Here is a 19,141-nt window from a genome sequence, read left to right as displayed (position 1 = left end):
CCCAACACAATAGTAATATATTGACAAACTCAATATACAGGTATTGGTAAGGATATTATCAAATGATTTTATATTATAAGAACTTTATCAAGCAGAATCATGAATTTTACAAGCATTTTACAAGGATACTACACATCAGGAGTGAAACAGTATTTACTTCATTACCAAGCAATATATAATGAACTTTAGTGTGAAGGTTATGCATGTTTGTTGCAAAGAGTTTTTGCAATTCGAGAAGCGGTATTAGACATACACACACGTAAGCCATGCTCCACATTAAGCCGTGAACGGTTTCATTTTCATGTTCAACGATATTGAAAAACCTTTCTCGCACAGGTAAGTACTAGGAAATATCAGCAAAGAGCTCAGGACAACATCAGACACAACAGGGTGAGTTTCATTTATTTTAGACCAGAACTTGGTTAGGGTAAATGTTCCAAATGCATCTTTTGCAAGAGAGTCATTCACCAGCTCTAAGAATTATTCTTGCATGTTATCTGGGAGAAGGTGCACATTCACAGTGAATGGGTTTCTAATCAATTTTGATTCCACAGAGAAGCTAGATGTGCTTGCACAAGCTCCACCACATCTAAATTTCCAGTGTTATTGCTTTTATGAAGTGCCTCACCCAGGTGTTCGAACATGCTCAGATTTCCATCTTTAACCTTCCCTTCCCAAAGCTCCAGCTTCACAGTGAATGACCTTAGTTTGTCCATGAAATCAACCACTGTGGCAAAGCGGCATTAGAGAGACTAGTTAAATGAGTTCACCCATAAGAACGTGTCAGTAAAGTAGGCCAGTTTCTGAAGCCACTGCCTGTCTGAAAATCTTTTAATGAACTCAAGTGACTTTGTCTGGTTGCCGACTTGCCGTGTTTGAAGAATTCAGTTAGCTGCTGTTTGAACGTAAAACGGCACGATATGGCGCACGTTTCCGTCACACACAATCTCTCTCTCTCTCTCTCTCTCTCTCTCTCCTCTCTCTCTCTCTCTCTCTCTCTCTCTCTCTCTCTCTCTGCATAATTTAAGATGTTTTTCGTCAGCGATCCAAGTACCCATGTAAACCTTCCTGTGAACCCTTGGGGGTTCGCGAACCCCAAGTTGAGAACCCCTGATCTAGAGTTTCTAGACCAATGGGCCATCTAAAAGAGATAGTTCCTCTCACACAAATTTATGCCTAGATGAAATAAGCATCTTAATATATACTTTTAAAAAGACAATTCTTACATAATGACGTGAAGGACCAAGCCAACTAATCCCCAAGCAGATGAACCCAGTACCTTATCAAAACTTTACCGAATTGAGTATTCTGATATGCCATTCTTTTATATCCCCACAAGCTGACATTAGACTTTCAGATAATTATCTAAAAACTTATGAATGTTCGTAAGTGGATGAATTTACAATTTGAAAATTAAGATGAATATTAGGATATGTATGTACAATTAGTGTGATATCCAAAACACGTTAAGTGGAGTAATAATATTTCGCGCACGCAAATCAAATTTATAATCCTGTCAGCTGGCTATGTGGACAATCATCCATGTAGTGTAAGACAGGAAACGTCTGATGTCAGGTGAGTAAAACTAAGCAGGAGTAGAAGAGAGCAAGCACTTATGTCACGAGCGATAAGTTAGTCTCGACATAGCCAAGGAGTGCCAGGGCCTGTGCCTGGCTGCTGCAATTTCGTCAGGTAACATTCGGGGTAAGTGTCCCATTTTACGCTTCACCAAAATCTCCCTTTAGAAAATACTTTCGTTCTTGAAAAAACTAATTATACAACAAGATTAATCCGTTTCATAGGCTCAGTCGCAACTGGTGCTGCACACATCGTCTAGGCTGCCAGCTGATAATTGAGCCACTCCTTTGATCATTGTCGCTTGTTAATGAACATGCCTCCATAGCATACATTCGCGCGCTAGACTTTGCAGTATAATGTGGTTGTGACGTCAGCTGTTTTATTTATCTGTGGTTTATTTTTAGTATAGCAAGTGACAAGATAGAGAGAAGAAAGACATGATTCTTTGGAGTTATATTTTTAGCTATATAAAATAATCTCATAGTAAAGATTAGTGGTATCATGCAGCTCAGAAACGGTGAAAATAGAACTCTTTTCTTAGCACCAAATATTGAAATTGCTGTTCAGAACTACAAATGAACGTATGATATAAATACTACCTTGTGCAACACGCTATACACCTGATAAGTGATTACGTGAATGTGGCAAATTTGTGACAGAGCTACGAAAACATTTGCTAAATTGTATAAGAAGCAAAGTAACAAAGTGGCAGCTTCGTTCCACATATTTCCTCAAAACCAAGAGCTCTGCATTTCATTAAATACAAACGATTCATAGCGCTTCTAAGTGGCTACGTGATAACTCACTCAGATGACAACATGACTGCCCACAGGAAAGGTAAACAATGAGGAATTTCTTTAAACCTTTGTGTGTGTGTGTGTGTGCGCGCGCGCGCGCAGCCGTCTCCCTCCCTCTGTCTTTTTTTTTTTTTTTTTACCTCCCAAACGGCTGCACTTAGCAAGTTGCAAATTGGCTGCCCGAAGTAAATTTTTACGAGCAACGTTTGCGTGACATTATATGAAGGTCATTGCACACCTAGAGGTGAAAGTCATGTGAGGATTTGATCTTAACCACAACTTTTGACCTATGTCAAATAAAGTTATCACCTTTGGCACACAAAATTCCAAAATGAATTTGATGTGCAGGAATAAGGTTAAGGGGAAGAAAAAGTACATTCCGTGAAGTCAAAAGGCAGATGCGTATAATTTGGGGGCTTTTCGTAGCAACGTGCAAAGGTTTCTCACGTTTAATTTTTATTATTGCCTTTTTGTAGTCAGATAAGGCAGATTCTACAATACTGCATTGTCTTTGGTAATGTTTCCTTAGCTTTTTGGACTAAAACTTTTTACACCTTTCAATTAACCTTTAGTTTGATTTCCTAATAATAAAGCATGCTAGAATTTTGAAATGCGTTTTTTTTTTCACATAAATCTCGCAAAAACAGAGGGTATTAACTCACCCAATATTCGTTATGAAAAGGCCATCTAATTCCTGATAGTATTTCATGAAAATTCATAGCATCTACTATATATGTTAGAAAAATGCTAAAGTAAGCATGTTCGTGGCACTCAGCCTTTCCAAATAACGAAGAACCAGTTAGACCTATATATATCTTACTTCTTCAATTTTGCTCTGATATTCTTTGGAAAGGTATTAAAGTCGAAGTCACGGGATATAATGCATTCTCCTCGTCTTTATTCCCACGAAATCTTTGTAAGTCCTCAAAAAGTGCAGGAGTGACCACTGTAGTTGAAATGCCAGTTTATGATATAGCTAGCAGTCGGGTTCAGTTTTGGGAGTTAGTGGGAACTGAAAGAAGTGACTCTTTCAAAGAAAACTAGCCTTCCCTCACTCAAGCAAGTCTATGCCATGACACCTATGTGTAGTTTGGACACGAGTTCGTCAAACTGTCCTGTTATAATAAGGAATATAATATATATATATTATATATATTATATATATATGTATTATATATATAATATATATATATATATATATATAATATATATATATATATATATATATATATAGTTATATATATATATATATATATTATAATATATATTATATATATTGTGACGAAGTGCCAAGTATCTGGTTACTACACTTACCATTCATTAATTGTTACCTCACAACAGGCAGACACCTGAACCCTCATCACAGGTACTAAGCGACTGAATACTCTAAAGGCAACAGTGATCCCTTAAACAACTTACCAGTATTGCAGAAAATCAGACTAAGTTCACCAAAACAGGTGTGAGGTAATCTTGTAAGTAATTAAATTAACCAAAGGGCATCACTCCATCAACAACTTTAAAAGTCTTCGTATTTCCCTGATTTCAGAAGTCTAAGTACTTCCCTGGTTCTAAGTCACTTCAAGTAAATTGAAGGAAAACAGATCAATTACCACTCTATGTTTCTACCTAAGCAAATCCTAATTATATGCATGTATACTGGTGAGAAATAGAATACTTATAAAAATTCTAAATACAAAAATTTATTATTAAACTCAAAATTTATAAGTGAAATTCACAATATCAGGGAAAATTACTGTTACTTGAAAAAAAGTAAAGTTTTATTAATTCTTGAGTTAATTAGGTAAAATTAAATCAAAATAAATTTATCACAAAATTCAAGAAAATTAATTCAATCAAAATTCAAAAGTGTTAGGCAATAATTGAAATTTTGAAATAAATTCACAAGTGTTAAACAACAATAAAACTTGAAAAGAATTCTAAGTAAATGCAAATTAATTCACAAGTGTTAAATTCAATTAAACGTGCAACGATTAAGTAATGAAAATAACCAAGTTAGTTAAATTGTGAATGCAAATGAAAACAGAAAAATGTGGAAAATACCAGAATTGTAAAAAACACTAATCACACAGAACATAAAATAAAAAACACATTCAATAAGAAAATGGATAAATGCACCAAAAATAAACACTTCAATAAGAAAATGGATAAAAGCACTTCAAATGAAACAAACACAAAACACAAAAATTTGCAATGTGTTAAAACTGAAATTGTTAACTCAAACCATTGTAACCATTAGTTATTAGTTGCAAGTAATAAAAATATAACACACTTTATCTTGGTATACCAATTTCTTTCTTTTTGCTGCAGCTTGTTAAAAAAATTCACCAATTCACATTATCTCACAAAAATAGGTGCCGTTATACACTACAATGTTTGTTCAGACTCCACAAAAAACACTAAATAATACTAAATAACTCTAAGAAATATCAAATCTGAGATCTAAAAGTTACGAGTGACCAATGTCCAAGTATAAATCTTTATGTTGTTTTAATATCAATTATGGAGAGGGAGAGAGAGAGAGAGAGAGAGAGAGAGAGAGAGAGAGAGAGAGGAGGTCTGATCGCTATGCAGTTCTAGTTTACAATGAAAAACTCTTCCTTACGAAAGCTGGACAGTGGAGATGGCACAAAACGTTTTGGGCATGAGGAAGATGATACAATGCTTCTAGAAACTTCGAATATGACACAACTTTACTGAAAAATTGTGAAATCTACGTGTGGTTTCGGCAAAGATGTACGTGTATGAAACTAGTTATGAACGAGTCATATACTTAGTATGCTCAACAAAGACACATATTCAATCGAAGCAAAAGTCCCTATCAGACGTGATGACAGGAATCCAAAGCACAACGGAGATCACTAATCAAACATGTTGACAGATTATGAAAGCAAAGCAGAAACTTTGGGTTCTCTTATTGCAAGGCGTTGACATAATAGGGAAACAACTCTAGCTCTGAACGGACAAAGATAATCTCTCTCTTTTTCTTTACATTCTACGTTATATACTAACTTTTACATTATGTTATGCGAAATCTGAACACACATTTTAAGACATCCTACAACTCTAAGTTAGCTAAGGAATCTGAAAATGTTGTAACATTTCATACAGTCTAAGAGGGGATATATGCGTTTTGAAAGTAGGAACATATAATATATATATATATATATATATATAATATATATATATATATATATATAATATGTGTGTGTGAAAATACATGGATAATACCTAGTTTTGTTTATTCTAAGATCTGTTCAAAGCTTGGAAAAAAGCTGGTTCAATTGATTTCGATAAAATTGTGATAAACAAATGAGAAATTGCTGGTAAACATATCTTGACTTCCATATATATATATATATATCAGATATTATAACTATATTACTATATCTTATATATTCGATTTTCAGAAGCTAATTATCGTTATTCTCTCTCTCTCTCGGACGTCTCCAAGGGAATTACTTTTCATTCTGGAAACAACTCTCCGATCACCACCGCTCCAACAGCAGATGAAGGACCTTGAAGTGACATTGATTTTGGACTAATTGCTATAAGGTGCATCAGATACTGTATCCTACTTTCTTTATCACGTCCTTCGATTCCATGAAGAATAAATTATGTAAGGCGTTCGCTTTCTTCTCCTCCTTAGCAATGAGTAAGTAACGATGCAAGTACTGTTCAACCTGGTCTGTCTCGAAAATAAATCATGCATTGTGTTTTATACGACTGGAATATAAATTTGCAGCGAGGTCATCTTTTAATCAGAAACCTTTAATTGCTTATGTGAATATATAGGCCACCACCAGATTCTTGCACAGTATCTAGACAATTAGTCTCTATTCAATATTAAATAATATGTGTATTTTCCCTCTGACAGCCCTGATTCCTTCCATCGTCTTTCCACAAGAAGAAGAGCAACCAATCGATGATTTGATCCCTTACCCAGAGGTAACTTATAGCAACCCAAAGAGTGATCTAATCCAACTTGCCTGGCTCTTTCGAGGAGAAGGTTCGAAGAGGATTGAGAGAGTGGACGTCTGGGCAACAGATTCAGAACTTAAAATTTTCACCTGCGAAAATGATAATTATATGAACGGCATCTGCACTGTAAGTTACCAGTAAAAGCTCCAGGTTTGGGTAAAACCTACTACCAATGCGCCCCACCGGTTCGGTAACCCAGTTTATATGCAAAAAAAAAAAAAAAAAAAAAAAAAAAAAAAAAAAAAAGGCGCCGTGTTTAGTACCAGCCGCTTCGGAGTGAACGCAAAAACATAAACAAATATCATAAACATAATCAAAAGACATAGACATAAACATAAACAAAAGGCGGTAAATATTTAGGTCGGCGACTGGCGGAAACCAGGTCGTGGTAGTAGTCTGTTTCATCCTGGTTTGTGTGTCACATCTCTAGGCTCTTCCCGTATATTCAATGACCAATGAAAATGCCAGTTCCTAGAATACAGTAACTATGAATTAACAAATTATCACGCAGTGATAACGGAAAATGTGGCGAATTAAAGATAAATTTTATTTAGAAACCTTACACCATCCTCTCGTCGTTAGAAACCTGAGCCTCATATAAGAAATTACCATGATTAACCATCTACCGAACTCATTTTTCTTAATTTATCGAAAATGCTATGCTGTAGGAGTCGGAAGCCTTTTGAGTTAATTAACAGAGTGCGATAGGTGTTATAATAACAAAATCAGTCTTTTAGGTTGCAAAATTTACGACTTGCCAATCTGGAATTTCGTCTTATTAGGGACATACGATAGGAATCAAGAGAACAAATTCAAACCATATATTCACTTGCATAATTACTGATGAAGTAGGTAGTTTCCTTTTGTTTGGTTTAAAAACTCTGACTCTGATTTAAAAAAAGAAAATTACTGAAACGTATGCTTCCTTGTTATATGTCAGTCATTTTGTTTGAGTTTGATCTTTGTTTGTGTGTGAGCCTGAGATATCAATAGTGAAATTACAAACCTTAGCAAAGGTTACGCTCAGCGCTTTTCCTAGGACGCATCCATTTAACTTTCTCTCTCTTCAGATCTCTGGGCTGTCGGGAGACACCACGTACAACTTAACAGTGCGTGGATGCAGCAGCATAGGTTGTGGAAAACCGGGCATTCTGTACGTCACCACCTCTTCGCCGACCCGGATCGACTTTAGCACCATCTGCGTCATTTTCATCGCACTGCTTATCTTCGCCTTCGTGACATTCAACCATGATTTGGTCGTCGAGGTATCAAGGTAAAAGGGGAAGCAGACTTTCGCACTAAACCAAAGGTCTTTACGTCACGTTTCTTTCGGTTCCTTATATTACAGTTCGTGTTCAACTTTAGATTTTCTTCTTCTACCTTTATTCTTTATTACCCACCTCTCCAAAATTAGTCTTAATATTTCCCCTTTGTTGAATATCCATTTTGGTTGAACCTACGTCCATACTAACTCGAGTTTCCTTAAACAGACCTTGTTGGTCATCTGTTATGAGGAGAATAAGAAGGCGGCGCACTCCGGCTCCTGATATGTCTTCTCCTAAAAACACGGTAGAACTGAGAGGTAAGTCCCGAAAAGGGAAGAAGAAGAAAGTTTTTAGATCAAATGCTCAGAACTTTAAACGTCCTGTCCAGAAATTAGCCGAAAGGCGTTACCTACCAACCCCTTAGGGCAGTAGTTTTATATCTATGGTTCTAAAGCTTTTGATGACTCCAGACACGCAATGAATTGCCCAATACGGTTCTATATCCCTTTGTTTAAGTCCACTTAAGACCTATTAGTTAACGATATAACTTAATATTCTTTGTTTAATACATACTTTATGTATCAATGGCTAGGAATAGAACATACAAGAAAATCAAAAGCATTTATAGTATTATATAGTTATTCACTTACAAAATATGCCCATGTATACATTGGCACATTAAAATCAAATATAGAAATATATCCAGAGATCAAATTCCATACCACCATCATGTGGTTCTCATACTCCCAATGGGTATGGATACCCCTAATAAGAGCACCTGTCTTAAAGGATGCAGAGCAGACCTTAAACAAGGAAATTAGAGGCAAGTTACAACCTGTGAGGGAGCCGTTTCAACGGTGACTATTACGACTACTACTACTATAACCTTATTGAAACATATTTATGCTTACGGAATATATATAATATATATAGATATATATCTATATAATATATTATATATATATTATATATATATATATTATATTATATATAATCTATATACGGATTCCACCCAATGAGTGGCAATCACTGGAGTGGCGATCGCCCTACCGAGAGTGTTACTTCGGGAGGCCATATTGAAAGATCTCGGTCCAGCTCATAGTACTATAGTTTATTACTATTATTTTTATCTTTTTACTATTATTATTAGTTTTGTTGATATTATTATTGTTATTATCATCATCATTATTACTGGACCCAATTTGACAGAGAAAAATTACCTTACAAATACAGGTTGGCCTAATCACTCCAACCATTGTGGTCAAAGGCCTAAATTACAGGACTTTCTTTGCATACAGTCAGTAAGCACTAACTTAACAGCAATGTACAATCACTAAACACTAACATTCACAATACACTTACACTCATTAAATGCACACTTTACACTCACTCACTGAACACTCAAACTTAATATACACTCACACTTAGTAACACTAAACACCCATTGAATACTCAACACTCACTATACACTAAACGCTCACTAAAACTAAACCTTCACTAAACCCCAAATACTCACACAAAACATTCACTTAACCCTAAACACTCACTGAATGCTTACACACTAAACACCAACATTCACAAGACATTCTCTAAACTCATTAAACATTCACTGAATACTTACACGCTAAACATTCACTAAAACCGTAAAGACTCACTGTACATTCACTGAATACTTACACAATAAACATTCAATAACATTCACAAAACATTCATTAAACCCTAAACACTCAATAAACATGCATTGAGTACTTACACGCTACAAATTCACTAAAACTCTAAAGACCCACTAAACCAGTGGTCTCAACCTTTATACGACCACGCCCCCTCTAAGAGTCGGTCCTTCCTTCCACGCCCCCCTTGCGTAAGTGAGTAGAATTCCCTCCCAGACTTGAAAAAAAAAAAAAAACAGAAAAAAAGAAGGGGGTTTCGAGGGATAGGGAGGGAAGTCAATAATTACAAAACATGGGAAGCGCAATGAGCCTAACTAGAGTAGTAGTTTCTAGGAAAGAAATGTTATAAGGAGCCACTTTTGCATTTTTTCATAAACTTCTGAATATTAGTTCCTTACTTTTGTTAAAAGAATAACGAATATAAGTAGATGAATTTTTCTTTTATTTTTTACCTAGGGCTTGCACCTCCCCTGGAAATTGCTGACGCCGCCCTAGGGGGCCGTGCCCTCCAGGTTGAGAACCACTGGACTAAACATTCCCTGAATACTTACACAATAAACATTCAATAACATTCACTACTATGAGATTCAGGGCCTCTGTAACACGGTTTTTTCGCAATAACTTTTTATCTATGCATTTCATAAATATAACGTTTATTCAGAATACACATTATATCTACACATAACTTTTGACTGTATTCTGCATTACGTAGGTTGAATAAATTTGGTACTTATAATGTAAAAGTGACTTTTTTTGAAGACGGGCCAACTTACTCAGAGAAAAGGTTTCGAACGCACTCGTTACGTAACTTATGGTAGCATTTCTTCCCTCTTTCTCGATGGAAAGAACGAAGGCTAGACCTCTGGCAACAATGACATAAAAATGTAAATACAAGCAAAGCAGTACACCTTTATGAATTCTGAAACCTCTCCACTGATAATTGTCATAATGAACAAACCAACAAAATATGTTAATAAATACAAAAACACTTTGATTATTAGTCTAACTCCAAAATAAGTTTCCTAAGAAATTACAGTCTACTTTATAGGTCACAATCAGATTGACAAGATGTAGGGAATAGTTGGTAATTTTCAAAAACATAGTAGACAAGCTTGATTTGATAACTGCTGTATCCAATGTCAAGCAATTTTTATTTATTGACTATCAACCTATTTATTAAAAAAAAAAAAAAATAGCCGTTACCGCATTTTGGCTTTGAACCTTCACCAATAATTATCATCAGAATGATGACTTCATGAGGCTCCACCCACTTTGGCCTCGTTATAATTCAGGATAACACTGAAGGCTATCATGGGCATTGTTGGATTAGAAAATTTAACTTCTGGCTATAAAAACTCATTTCTCGAGTAGTTGGAAGAAGTGCTAAATGATCCTCAAGGATCCCAGCAGTTGGCCTAAATGTTTAATTCATGTATATTACTGCTATTACTACAGTAGTATTACTACGCTAGCACAGATACCCCACCCACATCTATGTATCGTTCCGCCATTCATAAAGTCTTTGTCATGGCCACAAGCTTTCTCTTGACTGTAAAAAGTTGCAAGTCATAAGACAAATGCAGTTTTGCAACCATGGGGAAAATTCCAAATCCTGTTAGCCATTATTGACTGCTATGGGTTTCAGAGCCGATGGAATAAGGGGAATGAGTTTCTGCTGGTGGATGGGCGGGGCAACATTTCGTCAAATGTTGTTTACCTTGCTTACGTAATGAATGTTTTTCGACTCTTGGCTCGTAATCATTGGCCATGGCTTCGGCTGGATAATTTTTACTCTATAAAAATTAAAACTGTCAGGTTTAGGTCATTGATAATGCTGCCAAAATTTGTGTGGTTGTAAAATATACATGTCAACTTTCAGCTACATCCGATGCTTTGATAAGGAGCAAAGTCCAAAAAATCGTGTTACAGAGGCCCTGAATCTCATAGTAAACCCTAAACACTCAGTAAACATTAACTGAATACTTACACACTAAACATTCACTAAACCCTAAACTATACATTCACTAAACACTCATAGACATTCACTAAACACTTACTTACTAAACCTAAAAATTCGCTAAACACTCACTCACTAGATATTAACGATAAAAAAATCAAATTTGCACTAATCCCCTATTCAATTTGCGGGTTACCAGACCTTTAAAAGTGGCCGCAAGGCTTTGCAACGCCGCCCTGGTGGAAGGCCATTGAATATTGTAGTACTGGTATAGAGATCGCAACTCCAGGTATATACCCTCTATGATTCCACCTTCTTGTATGAATATTTCTTTTCTTCTTTCATTTTGTCTAGCAATCCCCAGTCTTTATAACTAACACAACATCTTGCAGTAAGTTTTAAATTCTGGCTCCCCTTTCATAAAAACTTTCTGATGATCTTGGTTGTACATTACCAATCTATTATCTTTTTTTTTCTTTTTTAGAACTGGAGTCAAATAACAGGACCACATCCTTCCCTTCCATGGAAAATGTAAGTTGACCTAAATAAAATGCAAAACTTTTTTTTATCTCCGTTATTATTAGTGAAAATAGAACAAATAGTGAAATAAATAAATTAGCAATTCGCTGGAGTTTTTATCAGGAGAATGGTTATGCTTCTGCTGTATTCTTTTTGGCATCACACAAAATGCTAAAATGTTTCCAGCTTCCAATCAAGCCTGCAAGGAATGATTTCTGTGATGCTTCTCGAAACACAGCTATTATTTGTTTCCTTACACTCAGGAACCACACTATGATGACGATGCGGAGGAAATATGTGAACCGGCTACACCGAGAGATCGTGCGACCGACAACGAAGACTTAAATGAACAGATTACACAACTCACTGATTGCCAAGACAGCAAGAATATCGAGTGAACAAGAAAGCCAGCAAACAAAACATCCTGTTTGACGTCGGTTATTCCGGGAGCGTGAAGCAAAACTCTGTTCCGATATGGCAAACGGAAGCCTTGCTGAAATAACAGCTCTCTAATTAGTCATAAGTGTACACGCTATTGCAAATAATTTTTATTCTTTAAATGATGATTCTTCTCCAACACTGAAAGTTATTCACCACCTTCATCACAATTTTGCCAAAGTCTGAATAAATGCAAACATTTCAGAGGGAATTCCGAATGACGATCATGAGAAGACTTAATATATCTGTTTGAATTTCAGTTACCACACACACACACACACATACCCAAACGATCTCTGAATAAATACTGGTGCCCTAGACATGCATACCTTTTACCATCTCCTTCTAGACCTGTAGTACAGAATACTTAAATATATCATCCGTATTTGTTAAAACGGAGCACCAGAGAAATGGGACAAGCAAACTTCTTCTAAAGAGTCATAGAAAATGAGGAAAAAGAGATTCATTGTTGCCCAGGACACGTATAATCTATTAATGGATATTTTGGCATGACCGTGACATTCCTATGATGCATTTTGTGATTTTGAAAGGTAGGCACGAATGTGCTCACAAAAACTTCACATAGGGCAATGAAAGTCAAGTACTATAATAATGGCCTTATATTCCACATCTTGACTACTGAAGACAAAAGGTCAGGGAAATATAGTGTCTTCCAAACATTGCGGTCTCCCATACATCATGAATCCCCCATAGCGGGGTAGTACCATCAGTTCTTCTCATGCTGTGCAATAGGCATTACATAAGGCTCTTTGCAGCGTCCCTTCGGCCCCTAGCTGCAACTCCCTTTAATTTATTTTATTGTACCTCCATTCATATTCGTTTTCTTCCATTTTACTATCCGCCCGCTCCTTACAATTGTTTCATAGCGCAACTGTAAGGTTTTCTTCCTATTACACCTTTCAAACATTTCTGCTCTCATTTTTTCCCAGTGCTGAATGACCTCATAAGTCCCAGCGCCTAGTCTTTGACCCGAATCCTATATTCCATTCCGTATCATGAATCCCTGTCATGGCACCAAAATGAAATTCGTTCAGTGACGGATGATGGTGAGGCTAAAAGAAAACGACCCACTTATATAAGTATGGTGTTTACTGTGGCGAGTCTACAATAACATAGCTGGCAATCTAATTACATTCTCTCTAGAACATGAGATTCAGTAATACAAGTGAACTGACATTCCAAGAACGCAAAAAAATAATAATAATCTATAAGTAAATTTGATTTAATGGGGGCCCGTAAAGTCGCCGTTTCAAATGTAACAGCAAATGGCTAGGAACACAAATTCTCTGCGTTTGGGGATGGAATATGGGGGGGGGGGGGGGGGGGGGGGGGGGGGGGGGGAGGGGGGGGGGGGGGGGTGCACGGAAGCTCAAGAATAACAAGCCGACCAAGGTCCTTTTCTTTGGACCTTGAAGCTGAGTTTACGTATAACACTGACCGCAAAAAAAGGTTTGAGTGAGAGGGCTAAATTTAATATGAGTAGTAATCATCATAACCGCCAAAGCAGCATTACTTGAGCGAAACTTTTGAAGGGAGAAATAGCAGAGACTAAAAAGCTTTTCGATCGATTCCTTTACTTCTTCACTGCCTGTACACCACCGACGGCATCTGCTTGACCGAAGTTGTTGACCGGAGAGGCAGAGTGGATGAACTTCACTTCGCCCGAGTGATTGACGTAGTACTGCAGGTGGCTGTACTTCTCTGGGTTGTTCAGGATCGTCCTGAGGACGAACTCGTCCGAACGGTCCATCAGGCCAGAGTTGAGGATGCGCCTCAGGTCTTCAACCTTCTGAGACCTGGTGCTGGCGATCTGTAGGGAAATGTGGAATATGGTGTTATGGATTGTGAATACTTGTATTTCCCCTCCCCCCCACCCCCTCATCCGGCTGTCTTTTAAGTTACGAAATCCTTCCGCCCCTCCGTTTCTGTTTTCAAACATGTATTCGTAGTCTTCGGGTAGAATATGAATTTGTTGAGTATCTGCGTAGATTGCCTTTGTCTAGGTCATACTGGCTACTGGTCTCGAATAACTCGATAAAAATGTACAACAAACATTACTCTTCAACGTAAGACTTTTGAAACACTCATCTTTTTCATTTAAATCCCAGCCTACCTTTCATGTCTCAAAGAAAGACTTACTTTCTGTCAGGAATATTATCTAATAATATCCCCTGCTACGTGATTTTTAATTTTCGAGAACTTTTAAGCAGGGAAAAGCTTTCAAACGTCAAACTGGATGGAAGAATGGCATTATTTCTAGAGTAACATTGCTGAAAAAAAGTCTCACTTGACTACGGAAAATAATATGTGGAGAAAGAGACGATTAAAAAAAAAAAGGGACGCATGTTACAATAAACGCTACAAGCTCAAACACACACGCAAGCACATTTCACATACATCAAATAAACACACACATTTCTTTCAAGCTGGATATCTGATCATGAAGCAACATATATTCATCGAAATGGATGTGGAATCCTGTTATGTGCATACTTTACCAATGTGGAAATCTTTGCAAATTTTGCTTTTAATCAGTAGTCAGAAAGTTTCTAAGAGACATTTGCCACTGACGGGAGAAAGGTCATTCCCTTACCCGCGGGGAAAACAGCAATCTATTTAAAGAGTAAGGACAACCATTTGAAACATGATGAGAAACCAAGAGGAACGATAGAGTGAGACTTGTCAGGGAAAAGATCTGATTAGGCCTAGATAAACATCATCAGAATGTTACTAGCTACTATAAAGATTCGAGCAGATTGAAAAGAAGGATTCCACGTTTTCATTGCCTAAAGGCAGTGCTTGCTTTCTCTCATGATATCGATTAACTCTCGTTCTTTTCATCTTTTTGATTTGTTATTTACCTGAACCTTAGGGGGTATTCTCGGATACCCTTGTCACTTAAAGAAAACTTTTATTTCCTAGCTTGTGATGCAGCATTTTGTCGAGTCACACGCTTTCCTTTCGTTTGTTACTCATTCTTTAACTTACTTGAATACGCCTTAATGTGTTACGCGGAAGCCCGTCTGAACTATAACCACAGGTTGAAGCAGTCATGCAAAAGTAGTTAGTTTACCATTTCTTCTACTCACCCCTTCGGCAGCACCTGAGGAAGAAGAACAGAAATAAAATGAGTATCACTGCTGCTCGGATAAGGTCAGTAGTCCCACAAATATTGAAAATTACATGAGGCTTCAAAATTTGGAGCCTCGACTGTCCTGTTGCTCACTTACTACTTATATAGACTCATATTATTTATATGCTTTACTTAGATACACTAAAAATGGTACGAATTCTTTTCTGTGAAACTTGAAACTCATCCCGTCTGCGCGTCTGGGTCTTTTGGCAAGACTTCAGTCGTCTACGTCCAGTAATGTAGTATCCCTCGGGGAGGCATACTTCTGCGATAGAAACCCTTCATGTTTTTATATATCTGCAGGTCCTTTTTTTGACCTGAGATATTGTGAAATCTTAATAGGCGCTGTGATCTCTCAACTTCTCGAGTTCCTCACACTAATCCGAATGAGCTTGTAGCCACGAACTTTGAATCCAAATGATCAGCACAGTGTCTAATGACTCATCACAAGTCACAAGTTCTTTTACACACTGAGGTCTCTGCAAAATTCATTGCTTAATATAGATCTCCACAAAATCGCGCTCAAAGTTTAGTTGAGCCTAGTGTAGAAACTTATGCGCTCGATTTGGCTTTTTTTTTTTTTTTATTAAAAAAATTATGTTATGTCTACACCCTCTCCATTCGTTTTCTTTACTGTATTTCCCCTTCTCATTGTCTTATGTAATTCAAGGTAATTCAAGATATTTTCTTCGTCAACTTCTATTTCGTCAACTGTCAGCAGCGGCGTCATCGTCACAGGTCATTTGTCACTGAACACCTGTAACTCACCTGACGGTATCCACTCCAGAGACATATCCGGCACACCGCGTTCCAGAGAGTTGCTACCGAACAAACCATGTTATAAAAGTTAGCAAAGCTTCGAAATAAAAGTATTGCAGCTTGAAGAAAATGTAAATAAAATTATTGCAACTTGAGAAATTTAAATAAAATTATTGCAACTTGAAAAAATTGACATAAAAGTATTGCAATTAAAAGAAAAACAAAAACACAGTATTGCAAGATGAAAAAATTGAATTACAGGTATTTCAAGCTTAAAAAATTGACATAAAAGTATTGCAACGTAAAAAATAATTTAAAGCTTTGCAATTTAAAAAATGAAATACTATATTGCAAGTTGAAAAATTGGAATACAAGTATTGGAAGCTGAACAATTGAAATTCAAGTATTGCTAATTGAAAAAACTGAAATAAAGGTATTGCAAGTTGAAGAAGATTGAAATACAAATTTTGCTAGTCGAAAATAATTGAAATACAAGTACTATTGCAAGTTGAAGAAACAAATAAAAGTATTGAAATTTGAAAAAAAAAATGAAATAAAAGTATTGTAAGTTGAAAAGAATTGAAATACAAGAATGGCAATTTAAAATAAAACGAAATTAAAGTATCGCAAGTTTTGAAAAAATCGAAATGCCAGATGGTTTCGAAAATGAGGATGAAACTCTTTCCAATTCCAATGAAAATCACTACAAAATGGTGATCATAAAAAGCTCTGCTGCTTTCCAAATGTGGCGGCAGTAGTAGTCTGTAGTCTGCCAGTGACTCACTCGTAGGTGACGACGAATCTCCCGTTTTGGGGGAAGGCCGCGACAGCTGCCACAAGCACCAGGGAGACCTGTAAGGAAATAGATAAATCCGTCAATATATCGACACTGAAATGTTCTAAAATTGAGTTCCGCTGATATTCAGTGCGGTCACATATTGACAGAGATCTACCAACTTTATTAAAGGCACTGTTAGTCTGTGCAGTCAAGCAGAAATTTTCAGTGAAATCTATAGGATTACATGTCAATAATATTCTGTTCGGAAACATCTACAGCTCACTCTACAAAATTGTGTAGAAAGAACTTGTATCAACTCCGGTAAGGATCTATTAACCTGCAACTGATAATCGACAATTTTATAGTGTCCCGTTGAATATCTACAGTGACCTCTTCAAACCAGCCTGTCATATTCCGTTCAGCTACAAAACTACTCCGAACTTTCAAATCACCAAAATTCTTGTTATTCGTAGTGTCAAGTCTACAAGTTTTTTTGTGTTATTACTATTATTCAGCCAAAAATCTACAGGAGACTTTTGGCTCAATAATAGCAGCGACACAAAGAACGTGTAGCCTTCACTGTAAAATCTACAAATTTGAGACTTACTGATATGCTGTTGAGTCCAAAGTGAAGCGTTTGTTCGTGGGTATGTCGGTTCTAGGTTATCCCTTAATATGCATAAGATAATAAGCGTTTATTCGCCTAAATCTAGGTCGGACAACTAGTGCCTGCATGCACGCATTGCCATATATTCTAAAAACGTATAGTTTACATTCCACAGTCACTCCTCAGGATAGCCACACTCATGTCAGTCAGTTTCTGTTATAAAAGGAACTGCTTCTAGTCTGAGAGTCCAGCACTCTGCCCCTCTGACTTTGGAAAGCATCAACATCCACATTAATACTGGCAATCGTTTGCCATTTGCACTTGAATCATGGCTGGGAGTTTTCATCTCGAATATTATATAGATATATATATATATATATATATATATATATATATAATCTATATATATATATATATATATATATATATTATATATAGATATATATATATATGTGTGTGTGTGTGTGTGTGTGTGTGTGTGTGTGTGTGTGTGTGTGTATAATAGCACTCGGTGTTCTGAATATGCCATATGTAAGGAAGTGCTCACAACTAAGATAAAAAGATAATCATAAAAGCAAAACTATAGAAACCAGCCTTAAAAAAAACGTTTCACAGATGTGCCAAAACTGTCTGTGTAGACTACGTAGATCATGTCACTGGTGTATCCCTGATTTCTGTGGAAAATTTAAAAATACGAAATATGTCGCTCACAGCCGTAGGGATACTTACGACGAGGATCTTCATTTTGTGACTCAAAGAAGAGGTGGTGAAACGCGTTTCCTTCTCGCGAGGAATGTGATGCAGTAGCGCCGCCGGTTGGGTTTATATATCCCCACCGGGAAACCAGTTCATTTTTTTGCATCCCTTCGTTGCTCATCTTTGGAGATGGTGCTGGGGATGATGAGTGCGTCTTCTTGTTCTTCTTTACTTCCCGAATCTTCTTCTTCTTATTATTATTATTACCGTCATTATTGCTCCAGCCTCCTCCTTGCCGTCCCTTTTGCTGCCGCGGGGCAAGGCGTTGGTTTCCGACGATGAATCAAACGTTGCATTTCAAAAATCTTGTGTGACAGATCATTCTGTCGGCGTTGAAATCTCTGGACCGCAGGGTGAAAAAGTAACCCTATTTTACAATTGTTTTTTTTAGATTAAGCTGACCTTGTACCAGCACGGGCTCTTGCTCATAGACCAGCCCGTAATATTTTGCTGTCCCGTAGCTATTCACGACCATTTTAGCGTCATCTCAGCTTCCTAATTAGGCACTGAGCACAGGACAGAAAAACCAGTAAACCCAAAAGCAAAGAGGATTCGCTGCATCATACAAATTAATTTTAAAAAAAGAAGAGAGAGAGAGAGAGAAAAAAAAGGGGGATGACTTTGAGGATGTAACCACACGATGTATTCGGGAATTTTCAAGTCTCGTCCACAAAGGTCAGACGGTGATCGAAGCTCTCGCGTTCTACTTTTTATAACGACAAAAATTCGCTCTACGGTGGATCCCGCCGTCCGGAGACAGAGTGAAGAAGAGTCGTCGTGGAATTTGGTTTTCCGCCGAGATCTAGACCAGGTTGGATTCTTGGTCAAGTTTAAGGTCGTCGAGTTTGCCTTACATTCGTATTC

General features: G+C 36.9%; 3 protein-coding genes across 8 annotated transcripts in view; 2 read left to right on the top strand and 1 right to left on the bottom strand.

Moving 5' to 3' along the window:
* Positions 1–19,141, top strand: part of LOC135221252 (uncharacterized) — a 291,718-nt gene that overhangs the window by 58,915 nt on the left and 213,662 nt on the right. The gene's annotated exons all lie outside the window — the stretch shown is intronic.
* Positions 1,564–13,583, top strand: LOC135220781 (uncharacterized). 6 transcript variants are annotated; one of them, XM_064258254.1, is made up of 7 exons: positions 1,564–1,704; positions 5,848–6,048; positions 6,271–6,500; positions 7,445–7,647; positions 7,865–7,956; positions 11,751–11,797; positions 12,049–13,583. In XM_064258254.1, exons 2-7 carry the CDS (start codon positions 5,997–5,999, stop codon positions 12,181–12,183), a joined length of 759 nt encoding a protein of 252 aa, XP_064114324.1. In that variant the 5' UTR covers positions 1,564–1,704; positions 5,848–5,996; the 3' UTR covers positions 12,184–13,583. The 6 variants fall into 6 exon arrangements, with proteins under 6 accessions (XP_064114324.1, XP_064114327.1, XP_064114326.1 ...); XM_064258257.1 differs by having other exon boundaries at positions 1,569–1,704; positions 5,903–6,048; XM_064258256.1 differs by having other exon boundaries at positions 1,584–1,704; positions 5,900–6,048.
* On the bottom strand, positions 13,316–18,389 carry LOC135220782 (uncharacterized). Its single transcript, XM_064258260.1, has 5 exons — positions 18,251–18,389; positions 16,921–16,988; positions 16,146–16,198; positions 15,334–15,347; positions 13,316–14,054 (listed from the first exon to the last, which is right to left on the bottom strand). Exons 1-5 carry the CDS (start codon positions 18,263–18,265, stop codon positions 13,818–13,820), a joined length of 387 nt encoding a protein of 128 aa, XP_064114330.1. The 5' UTR covers positions 18,266–18,389; the 3' UTR covers positions 13,316–13,817.

Source organism: Macrobrachium nipponense, chromosome 2, assembly GCF_015104395.2.
Source record: "Macrobrachium nipponense isolate FS-2020 chromosome 2, ASM1510439v2, whole genome shotgun sequence".
Classification (NCBI taxonomy): domain Eukaryota; kingdom Metazoa; phylum Arthropoda; class Malacostraca; order Decapoda; family Palaemonidae; genus Macrobrachium; species Macrobrachium nipponense.
This window is presented reverse-complemented; position numbering and strand designations above follow the sequence as displayed.